Genomic DNA, 11,963 nt, shown 5'->3' on the forward strand with positions numbered 1-11,963 from the left:
GTGGCTCATGCCTGTAATCCCAGCTACTCTGGAGGCTGAGGCAGGAGAATCGCTTGAACCCAGGAGGCGGAGGTTGCAGTGAGCTGAGATGGCACCATTGCACTCCAGCCTGGCCAACAAGAGCAAAACTCCGTCTCAAAAAAAAAAAAAAAAAGATAGCGTGCTTCATAAATGGTAAAATGACATGCAAAGGCCATCGTTGTCAAGCACCCAGTAACACCAGAGAGTGGCCTGTCTCTCCTTCAAGCAGACCAGAGAGGACCGTTCTGCTGGACGCCTACAGTGAATATCTGGCAGCGGCCCTATGCACCAATCCAAACCTGGTAGAGCTGTCTCTGTACCGGAATGCCCTGGGCAGCCGGGGGGTGAAGCTTCTCTGTCAAGGACTCAGACACCCCAGCTGCAAACTTCAGAACCTGAGGTGAGTGCAGGCTGGTCTGGGGGCTTCAGGTGGTCCCCACCGTGGCCTCTCATGGGGCTCGGTCACAAAGGTTCTATCACGGGATGGTGTATTCATTGGTTACGGCTGTCATAAAAAAGTGCCATAAAGCTGGGTGCAGTGGTTCACACCTGTAATCTCAGCATATTGATAAGTCAAGGCGGGCAGATCACTTGAAGTCAAGAGTTTGAGACCAGCCTGGCCAACGTGGCAAAATGCCATCTCTATGAAAAATACAAAAATTAGGAGGGCTGTCATCCCAGCTGCTTGGGGGGCTGAGGCGGGAGAATCGCTTGAACCTGGGAGGCGGAGGTTGCAGTGAGCCGGGATCGTGCCACCGCACTCTAGCCTAGGTGATATGGTGAGACTCTGTCTCAGGGGAAGAAAAAAAAAAAAATGCCAAAGACTGGGTGGCTTCACCCCATAAATATATTTTCTCAAGGCAGGTTGTGGGGGTGCTGGAAGTCCAAGACCAAGCTGTGGGCAGATTGAGTTCTTCTGAGGCCTCTGTCCTGGGTCTGCAGATCACTGCCTTCTGTCTTCATGTGGTCATCCTGCTGTGTGGGTCTCCACATTTTTTTTTTTTTTTTTTCTTTAAATTTTTAAGACACTGATATGCTCTGTCACCCGGGCTGGAGTGCAGTGGCACAATCATGGCTCACTGCAACCCCAAACTTTTGGACTCAAGTGATCCTCTTGCCCCAGCATCACGAGTAGCTGGGAAAACAAGTGTGTGCAACCACACCCAGCTAATTTTTGTATTTTTTTGGAGAGATGGGGTTTCACCATGTTGCCCACACTGGTCTCAAACTCCTGGCCTCAAGTGTTCCTCCCTCCTCAGCCTCCTTAACTGTTGAGATTACAGGTGTGAGTCACTGTGCCTAGCCAAATTTTTTTTTATTTTTTGGTTTTTGAGATAGTCTTGCTCTGTAGCCTGGGCTGGAGTGCAGTGACACGATCTCGACTCACTGCAACCTCTGCTTCCCGGGTTCAAGCAATTCTCCTGCCTCAGCCTCCCGCGTAGCTGGGACTACAGGGGTGCACCACCACACCCAGCTAATTTTAGTGCTTTTAGTAGAGATAGGATTTCACTGCATTGGCCAGGCTGGTCATAAACTCCTGACCTCAGGTTGTCTACCCACCTCGGCCTCCCAAAGTGCTGGGATTACAGGTTTGAGCCACTGCACATGACCTTGAATTTCTTTAAGGGCAAACTTTGTGAGTGTATTTGACTACAAAGCAACAACACATTTTATATTATTCTTGTTGTTTTCCATGACAGGTAAAATTTATCATATACAATATGATATTTTGAAATAAACATATTGGCCAGGTGTGATGGCTCACACACTTTCCCAGCACTCTCCCAGCACTTTGGGAGGCCGAGGTGGGAGGATCACTTGAGCCCAAGAGATCAAGACCAGCCTGGCCAACATGGAGAAACCCCATCCCGTCTCTACTAAAAAATACAAAAATTAGTCAGGCGTGGTGCTGGGCACCTGTAATCCCAGTTGCTTGGGAGGCAGAGGCAGGAGAACTGCTTGAACCCAGGAGGTAGAGATTGCAGTGAGCTAAGATCACACCACTGCACTCCAGTCTGGGCAACAAGAGCGAGACTCTGCCTCAAAAACATATATATAAAATATATTAAAAATAAACTCTCGGCCGGGCGCAGTGGCTCAAGCCTGTAATCCCAGCACTTTGGGAGGCCAAGACGGGCGGATCACGAGGTCAGGAGATCGAGACCATCCTGGCTAACATGGTGAAACCCCGTCTCTACTAAAAAATACAAAAAATTAGCTGGGTGAGGTGGCGGGCGCCTATAGTCCCGCCTACTGGGGAGGCTGAGGCAGGAGAATGGCGTAAACCCAGGAGGCGGAGCCTGCAGTGAGCTGCGATCTGGCCACTGCACCCCAGCCTGGGCGACAGAGCCAGAATCCGTCTCAAAAAAAAAAAATAATAAATAAATAAATAAATAAATAAAAAATAAAAATAAACTCTCTCAGCTAAAAGATAAATATTTTTTTCTTTTTTTTCTTTTTTTTTTGGAGACGGTGTCTTGCTCTTGTTTCTCAGGCTGGAGTGCAATGGCACGATCTCAGCTCACTGCAACATCCACCTCCCAGGTTCAAGCGATTCTCCTGCCTCAGCCTCCTGAGTAGCTGGAATTACAGGTGCCCGCCACCACACTTGACTAATTTTTTGTATTTCTTTAGTAGAGACAGAGTTTTGCCATGTTGGCCAGGCTGGTCTTGAACTCCTGACCTCAGGTGATCCACCCTGTTCAGCCTCCCAAAATGCTGGGATTACAGGTGTGAGGCACTGCGCCTGGCGATAAACTCTTAAAAAAAAAAAAAAAAGCTGGACGTAGTGGTGTGCACCTGTAGTCCCAGCTACTCAGGACACTGACGTGGGAGGTTGCTTGAGCCCAGAAGGTTTAGGCCCCAGTGAGTCATGATGGCGCCACTGCACTCCAGCCAGGAAAACAGAGTGAAATGCCATCACAGACGGTGGCTCACCCTGTAATCCCAGCACTTCCGGAGGCCAAGGCGGGTGGATCACCTGAGGTCGGGAGTTCGAGACCAGCCTGGCCAATATGGTGAAACCCCATCTCTACTAAAAATACAAAAATTAGTCGTGGTGGCACATGACTGTAATCCCAGCTACTCAGGAGGCCAAGGCAGGAAAATCGCTTCAACCCAGGAGGCAGAGGTTATGGTGAGCCAAGATCATGCCACTGCACTCCAGCCTGGGTGGCAGAGCGACTCTGTCTCAGGAAGGAGAAAAAAAAAAAAAAAAAAGCAAAAGAAAATAATCCACAAAACTGGTGCAAAGGAAATGACCAGCTCCTTTCTCCTCTTTTCCACCCCAGGCTGAAGAGGTGCCGCATTTCCAGCTCAGCCTGTGAGGACCTCTCTGCAGCTCTCATAGCCAATAAGAATTTAACAAGGATGGATCTCAGTGGCAATGGTGTTGGATTCCCAGGCATGACGCTGCTTTGCGAGGGCCTGCGGCATCCCCAGTGCAGGCTGCAGATGATTCAGTGAGTCTCTATCCCTGGGAGCAACTTCTTAAGCTCATTGTCTCCTGGGGCATGAAATACCACACAATGCTGGTAATCCTCAAATCTCCACCTTTAAATCAGGGCTGGCCCTTAATCCCATGACCTAAGACCCTGGCCCTGGACTCTAGGCTCTTTAGAGGACCTCCTTCTGCCCTCCTCTGACTCCATACTCAATTCCACATGAGGAAGAGTCCCTGGGGCCATCCCCCACCTTTTCTTTTTCTCCCCAGAGATGGGGTCTTGCTATGTCGCCCAGGCTGGAGTGCAGTTGCGTGATCTCAGCTCACTGCAACCTCCACCTCCTGGGTTCAAGTGATTCTCCTGCCTCAGCCTCCCAAGTAGCTGAGATTACAGGCACCCACCACCATACCCAGCTAACATTTTTGTACTTTTAGTAGAGATGGGGTTTCCCCATGTTGACCAGGCTGGTCTTGAACTCCTGACCTCAAATGATCCACCGATCTTAGCTTCCCAAAGTGCTGGAATTACAGGCGTGAGCCACTGCACCCGACCTACAATTTTTTTTTTTAAATCAGCCAGGTATAGGCCAGGAGCAGTGGTTCACGCCTGTAATCCCAGCACTTTGGGAGGCCAAGGTGGGCAGATCACCTGAGGTCAGGAGTTCGAGACCAGCCTGGCCAACGTGGTGAAACCCCATCTCTACTAAAAATGCAAAAATTAGCTGGGCATGGTGGCGGGCACCTGTAGTCCAGCCTGTAATCCCAGCTACTCGAGAGACTGAGGTATGAGAATCACTTGAACCCAGGAGGTGGAGGTTGCAGTGAGAAAAGATCATGCCACTGTACTCCAGCCTGGGTGACAGAGCGAGACTCCACCTCAAAAAAAAAAAAAAAAAAAAAAAAATTAGGCAGGTATGGTGGTGCACACATGTATTCCAGTTACTCAGGAGGCTGAGGCAGGAGAATCACATGAGCCCGGAGGCCGAGGCTTCACTGAGTTGATATCACGCTGCTGAACTTCACCCTGGGTGACAGAGCAAGAACGTTTTCCTAAATAGTAAGATAAACAGGCTGGGGCATGAGTGATCAGGACACAGAAAAGCAAGATGGCGCCCCCCTTCAACCTCTCTTTCCTCCCAAGGTTGAGGAAGTGTCAGCTGGAGTCTGGGGCTTGTCAAGAGTTGGCTTCTGTGCTCAGCACTAACCCACATCTGGTTGAGTTGGACCTGACAGGAAATGCACTGGAGGATTTGGGCCTGAAGTTACTGTGCCAGGGACTGAGGCACCCAGTCTGCAGACTACGGACTTTGTGGTGAGTTCTTCCTGGGGTCAACTGTAATAAAATGGAAAATCTCTTCATATTGAATGACGGTATTAAAAATGCATCCACAGGTCGGGTGCAGCAGCTCACACCTGTCATCCCAACACTTTGGGAGGCCGAAGAGGGCAGATCATCTGAGGTCAGGAGTTTGAGACCAGCCTGGCCAACATGGCAAAACCCCGTGTCTACTAAAGATATAAAAATTAGCCAGGTGTGGTGGCACATGCCTGTAATCACAGCTACTCAGGGGGCTGAGGCAAGAGAATCACTTGAAGCTGGGAGGCAGAAGTTGCAGTGAGCCAAGATCATGCCACTGCACTCCAGCCATGGTGACAGAGTGAGACTCCATCTCAAAAAACAAAGTAGAATGGTAGCTGCCAGGGCCTAGAAGAGGAGGAAATGGGGAGTTACCATTTAACAGGAACAGAGGTTCCATTTGGGAAGATGAAGAAGTTCCAGAGATGGGCCGGGTGTGGTGGCTCACACCTGTAATCCCAGCACTTTGGGAGGCCGAGGTGGGCAGATCACCTGAGGTCTGGAGTTTGAGACCAGCTTGACCAACACGGAGAAGCCCCGTCTCTACTAAAAATACAAAATTAGCTGGGCGTGGTGGTGCATGCCTGTAATCCCAGCTACTTGGGAGGCTGAGGCAGGAGAATCGCTTGAACCTGGGAGGTGGAGGTTGCGTTGGGCCAACATCGTGCCATTGCACTCCAGCCTGGGCAACAAAAGTGAAACTCCGTCTCAAAAAAAAAAAAAGAAAGAAAAAGTTCCAGAGATGGATGGCAGTGATGGTTGCCCAATACCATGAAAGTACTTCATGCCAATGAGGCACAGTCAGCCCTCTGTGTCCACGGGTTCTGCATTCGTGAATTTCATCAACCGTGGATCAAAACTATTCAGAAGGGCCGGGCGCGGTGGCTCACGCCTGTAATCACAACCTCTGGAATGACTTGAGCACAGGAGCTCAGGAGCGGCCTGGGAACCAGTGAGACTTCATCTCTGCAAAAAATAAACATAATTAGCTGGGGTGGGTGGTATGTGCCTGAAGTCCCTGGTATTCAGGAGCCTTGGAGGCCAAGACTGCAGTGAGCTGTGATCAAGTCACTGTACCCCAGCCTGGGTGACAGGGTGAGACCCTGTCTCAAAAAATATATAATAAAATAAAAAGCAAACGTAATTGTGGTCAAATACATGCAACATAAAATGTACCATCTTCCCCAGTTTTGTTTCTTGTTCTGCCCCAGTCTGATTTGCAGGAACCATCGTGAACTTTTTTTTTTTTTTTTTTTTTTTGAGACAGGGTCTCATTGACTCACAAAAGCTTGAGTGCAATGGTGTGATATCAACGTTCTGAAGCCTCGACCTCTGGGGCTCAAGTGATCCTCCTGCCTCAGCCTCCCAAGTAGCTGGGACTACAGGTGTGTGCTACCACGCCAAGCTAATTTTTCTTTTTTTTCCTTTTATTTTTTAAATAGAGACAGGGTTTCACCATGTTGGCCATGTTGACCAGGCTGGTCTGGAACTCCTGGGATCAACCAGTCCTCCCACCTCAGCCTCCCAAAGTGCTGGGATTACAGGTGTGAGCCACTGCCATGGCACCCAGCCAGCACTTATTATTTATTTATTTATTTTTTATTTTTTTTTTTTTTTGAGACGGAGTCTCGCTTTGTCGCCCAGGCTGGAGTGCAGTGGCGCAATCTCGGCTCACTGCAAGCTCCGCCTCCCGGGTTCACGCCATTCTCCTGCCTCAGCCTCCCGAGTAGCTGGGACTACAGGCGCCCGCCACTGCGCCCGGCTAATTTTTTTTTCTATTTTTAGTAGAGACGGGGTTTCACCATGGTCTCGATCTCCTGACCTTGTGATCCGCCCGCCTCGGCCTCCCAAAGTGCTGGGATTACAGGCGTGAGCCACCGCGCCCGGCCACTTATTATTTATTACCCTCTTTTTTTTTTTTTTTTTTTTTTTTTTTTTTAGACAGAGTCTTGCCCCGTGGTCCAGGCTGGAGTACAGTGGCACTCTATCTCAGCTCACTGCACTCTCCACCTCCCAGGTTCAACGATTCTTGTGCCTCAGCCTCCCAAGTAGCTAGGATTACAGGTGCCTGTCACCACGCCAGCCAATGGTTGTATTTTCAGTAGAGACAGGACTTCACTATGTTGGTCAGACTGGTCTTGAACTTCTGACCTCAGGTGATTCACCCACCTCGACCTCCCAAAGTGCTGGGATTATAGTCATGACCCACTGTGGCCGACCTATTTTCTCCCTTTTCTTTTTTTTTTTTTTTTTTTTCTCCTTAAGAAAACGTCTCGCGGGCCGGGCACGGTGGCTCAAGCCTGTAATCCCAGCACTTTGGGAGGCCGAGACGGGCGGATCACGAGGTCAGGAGATCGAGACCATCCTGGCTAACCCGGTGAAACCCCGTCTCTACTAAAAAGTACAAAAAAACTAGCCGGGCGAGGTGGCGGGCGCCTGTAGTCCCAGCTACTCCGGAGGCTGAGGCAGGAGAATGGCGTAAACCCGGGAGGAGGAGCTTGCGGTGAGCAGACATCCGGCCACTGCACTCCAGCCTGGGTGACAGAGCAAGACTCCGTCTCAAAATATAAATAAATAAATAAATAAATAAATAAATAAATAAATAAATAAAAATAAGAAAACGTCTCGCTCTGTCACCCAGGCTAGGCTGGAGTACAGTGGTGCAATCTCAGCTCACTGCAACCTTCACCTCCCAGGTTCAAGCAATTCTCCTGCCTCAGCCTCCCAAGTAGCTGGGATTACAGGCACCCACCACCACGCCCAGCTAGTTTTTTTGCATTTTTAGTAGAGATAGGGTTTCACCATGTTGGCCAGGCTGTCTCAAACTCCTGACCTCAGGTGATCTGCCTGCCTCGGCCGCCCAAAGTGCTAGGATTACAGGTTTTCTATTTATTTTTAGTTGGTTTTTTTTTTTTTTTTTTTGAGACAAAGTCTTGCTCTGTCGCCCAGGCTGGAGTGCTGTGGCGTGATCTCGGCTCGCTGCAACCTCTGCCTCCTGGGTTCACGTCATTCTCCTGCCTCAGCCGCCAGAGTAGCTGGGACTACAGGCGCCCACCACCATGCCCGGCTAATTTTTTTTTTTTTGTATTTTTAGTAGAGACGGGGTTTCACCGTGTTAGCCAGGATGGTCTCAATCTCCTGACCTCGTGATCTGCCCGCCTCCCAAAGTGCTGGGATTACAGGCATGAGCCACCACGCCTGGCCGGAGTCTATTTATTTTTAATAGTAGGCATCCTAATGGGTATGAGATGCTATCTCGCGGTTTTGATTTGTATTTCCCCAGTGATTACTGAGATTGAGCATCTTTTCAGGTGCTTGTTGGCCATTTGAACACCTTCCTTGAAGAAATGTGTATTCAAGCCTTTTGCTCATTTATTTTTATTTATTTATTTATTTTTGAGATGGAGTTTCACTTTTGTTGCCCAGGCTGGAGTGCAATGGCACGATTTTAGCTCACAGCAACCTCTGCCTCCCAGGTTCGAGTGATTCTCCTGCCTCAGCCTCCCGAGTAACTGGGATGACGGGCATGTGCCACCACGCCCAGCTAATTTTTTGTATTTTTAGTAGAGACTGGGTTTCACCGTGTTAGCCAGAATGGTCTCGATCTCCCAACCTCAGGTGATCCACCTGCCTCGCCTCCCAAAGTGCTGGGATTACAGGCATGAGCCACTGTGCCCGGTCTAATTTTGTATTTTTAGTAGAGATGGGGTTTTTCCATGTTGCTCAGGCTGGTCTTGAACTCCTGACCTCAGGTGATCCGCCCGCCTCGGCCTCCCAAAGTGCTGGGATTATAGGCTTGAGCCACCATGCCCGGCCCTTTTGCCCATTTTTAAATTGGGTTGTCTGAAAATGCGTTAGTGTTAAGACCGGGGGCTTGGGCACAGTGGTTCACGCCTGTAATCCCAGTCCTTTGAGAGGCTGAGGCAGGCATGTCACCCAAGGTCGGGAGTTCCAGACCACCCTGGCCAACATGGCGAGAAACCCTGTCTCTACTAAAAGTCCAAAACCTAGCCAGGCGTGATGCCACACTCCTGTAGTCCCAGCTATTTGGGAGGCTGAGGCAGGAGAATCGCTTGAACATGGGAGGTGGAGGTTGCAGTGAGCTGACATTGCACCCCTGCACTCCAGCCTGGGCGACAGAGTGAGACTCTGTCTCAAAAATAAAAGCAAGCCAGCCTCCATAATGCTTGTTGAATTGGACTTTGTGCAGGCTGAAGATCTGCCACCTCACTGCTGCCGCCTGTGAAGAGCTGGCCTCAACTCTCAGTGTGAACCACAGCCTGAGAGAGCTGGACCTGAGCCTGAATGAGCTGGGGGACCCCGGGGTGCTGCTGCTGTGTGACAGTCTCAGGCATCCCACGTGCAAGCTCCAGACCCTCCGGTGAGTCCCGTTTTGCTCACCACGCTAGGAGTCCCAAACCATGAACGCAGCCCTCTCACCTGGGATCATGGAGGCCAGGTTGCCTCTGCTCCTAAACTCTAGCTACTACATCAGCCTCTTTTTTTTTTTTTTTTTGAGACAGAGTTTCACTTTGTCACCCAGGCTGGAGAGCAGTGGCACGATCTTGGCTCATTGCAACTTCCACCTCCCAGGTTCAAGCAATTCTCCTGCCTCGGCCTCCCAAATAGCTGAGATTACAGGTGCCCGCCACCATGCCCAGCTAGTTTTTTGTATTTTTAATAGAGATGTGGTTTCATCGTGTTAGCCAGGATGGTCTCGATATCCTGACCTCATGATCTGCCCGCCTTGGCCTCCCAAAGTGCTGGGATTACAGGCATGAGCCACTGCACCCAGCCTACATTAGCCTTTTTAAAAGGATTTTTCTGGCCAGGCACGGTGGCTGACACCTGTTAATTCCAGCACTTTGGAAGGCCAAGGTGGGAGGATCACCTGAGGTCAGGAGTTCGAGACCAGCCTGACCAACATGGTGAAACAGCCCATCTCTACTAAAAAGAGAAAATTAACCAGGCATGGTGGTGCATGCCTATAATCCCAGCTACTCTGGAGGCTGAGGCAGGAGAATCACTTGAACCCAGGAGGTGGAGGTTGTGGTGCGCTGAGATCGCGTCATTGCACTCCAGCCTGGGCAACAAGAGCAAAATTCCGTCTCAAAAAAAAAAAAAAAAAAAAAAAAAAAAGGGATTTTTCTGACACACGGCCCTTTGCACAAGCAATTCTTGTTCCCTGGCATGCCTTCTGCTCTCTGTCCCCTCTTTGGCCAGAGAAGTTCAATTTTTCTTCTGAACACTCTTTACTTTGTATTTCTTTGAGACAGGGTCTTGCTCTGTTGCCAGTGCTGGAGTGCAGAGGTGTGATCATATCTCACTGTACCCTCGACCTCCTGGGCTGAAGCTATCCTCCCATCTCAGGCTCCTGAGTAGCTGGGACTGCAGGTACACGCCACCACACCTGGCCAATTTTTACTTTTTTTTTTTTCTTTTGAGATGGAGTCTTGCTCTGTCGCCCAGGCTGGAGTGCAGTGGCGCCATCTCGGCTCACTGCAAGCTCCAACTCCCGGGTTCACGCCATTCTCCTGCCTCAGCTGGGACTACAGGTACCCGCCACCACGCCCGGCTAATTTTTATATTTTTAGTAGATGGGGTTTCACCGTGTTAGCCAGGATGGTCTCGATCTCCTGACCTCGTGATCTGCCCATCTCGGCCTCCCAAAGTGCTGGGATTACAGGTGTGAGCTACCGTGCCCGGCCAATTTTTACTTATTTTTTGTAGGGACAAGGTCTCGATTTGTTGCCTAGGCTGGTGTCAAACTCCTGGCCTTAGGAGATCCTCTGGCCTTGGCCTCCCAAAGTGCTGGGATTACAGGTGTGACCCATTACACCCACTGGACACCTTTTCTAATCCCCAGCTAAGATCTGGCTTCCTAGAGTTATGATCCTACATGACCTCATACTTCCCCTCAGCATCATTTATTGAAATTTGAAGGCTGGGTGAGGTGGCTCATGCCTGTAATCTCAGCACATTGGGAGGCCAAGGTGGGAGGATGGCCTGAGGTCAGGAGTTCAAGACTAGCCTGGCCAACATGGTGAAACCCCGTCTCTACTAAAAATATAAAAATTAGCCAGACGTGGTGGCGGACGCCTGATGTCCAGGTACCCAGCAGGCTTAGGCAGAAGAATTGCTTGAATCCGGGAGCCAGAGGTTGCAGTGAGCTGAGATTGTGCCACTGCACTCCAGCCTGGGCGACAGAGAGAGACTCCATCTCAAAAAAAAAAAAAAAAAAATTGTAATTCGTGTATATCTGTGTGTGGTGGCATTCCACAAGTGTAGGAGCTATGCCCACTGTATCTCCCAGTGACTAGTACAAGATGTGGGTAGAGGTGCTAAAAAATACACATTTTGTGTATTTTTTTTATCAAGGCACCAGCAAAAAACAACAACAAAAAATCACACACGCGGCTGATGCCTGTAATCCCATCACTTTGGGAGGCCAAGGTGGGAGGATGACCTGAGGTCAGGAGTTCAAGACTAGCCTGGCCAACATGGTGAAACCCCGTCTCTACTAAACATATAAAAATTAGCCGGGCATGGTGGCAGATGCCTGATGTCCAGGTACCCAGGAGGCTGAGGCAGAAGAACTGCTTGAACCTGGAAGCCGGAGGTTGCAGTGAGCTGAGATTGTGCCACTGCACTCCAGCCTGGATGACAAGAGTGAGACTCCATCTCAAAAAAAAAAAAAAAAAATGTCATTCGTGTATATGTGTGTGTGGTGGCATCCACAAGCGTAGGAGCTATGCCCACTGTATCTCCTAGTGACTAGTACAAGACGTGGGTAGAGATGCTCAAAAATACACATTTTGTGTATTTTTTTTTTATCAAGGCACCAGCAAAAAACAAAAAAAAAATCACACATGCGGCTGGGCACGGTGGCTCATGCCTGTAATCCCAGCACTTTGGGAGGCTGAGGAGGGCGGATCACGAGGTCAAGCGATCGAGACCATCCTGGCCAACATGGTGAAACCCCATCTCTACTAAAAATACAAAAATTAGCTGGGCATGGTGGTATGCGCCTGTAGTCGCAGCTACTCAGAAGGCTGAGGCAGGAGAATTACTAGAACACAGGAGGTGGAGGTTACAGTGAGCCGAGATCGTGCCACTGCACTCCAGCCTGGGCGATATTTTGAG

General features: G+C 49.8%; 1 protein-coding gene across 4 annotated transcripts in view; it reads left to right on the top strand.

Annotated features, from left to right (window-relative positions):
- NLRP12 (NLR family pyrin domain containing 12) overlaps positions 1-11,963 on the top strand; it is a 33,531-nt gene that overhangs the window by 14,342 nt on the left and 7,226 nt on the right. For 3 of the 4 annotated variants that reach the window (XM_073015997.1, XM_007997958.3, XM_037992019.2), the window contains exons 4-7: positions 248-421; positions 3,312-3,482; positions 4,605-4,775; positions 9,031-9,201. In XM_073015997.1, coding sequence (XP_072872098.1) covers positions 248-421; positions 3,312-3,482; positions 4,605-4,775; positions 9,031-9,201 — 687 coding nt within the window. The remainder of the gene's footprint in view (positions 1-247; positions 422-3,311; positions 3,483-4,604; positions 4,776-9,030; positions 9,202-11,963) is intronic. The other variant, XM_007997959.3, reaches the window with a different exon arrangement.

The sequence above is a fragment of the Chlorocebus sabaeus genome, chromosome 6 (assembly GCF_047675955.1).
Source record: "Chlorocebus sabaeus isolate Y175 chromosome 6, mChlSab1.0.hap1, whole genome shotgun sequence".
Classification (NCBI taxonomy): Eukaryota; Metazoa; Chordata; class Mammalia; order Primates; family Cercopithecidae; genus Chlorocebus; species Chlorocebus sabaeus.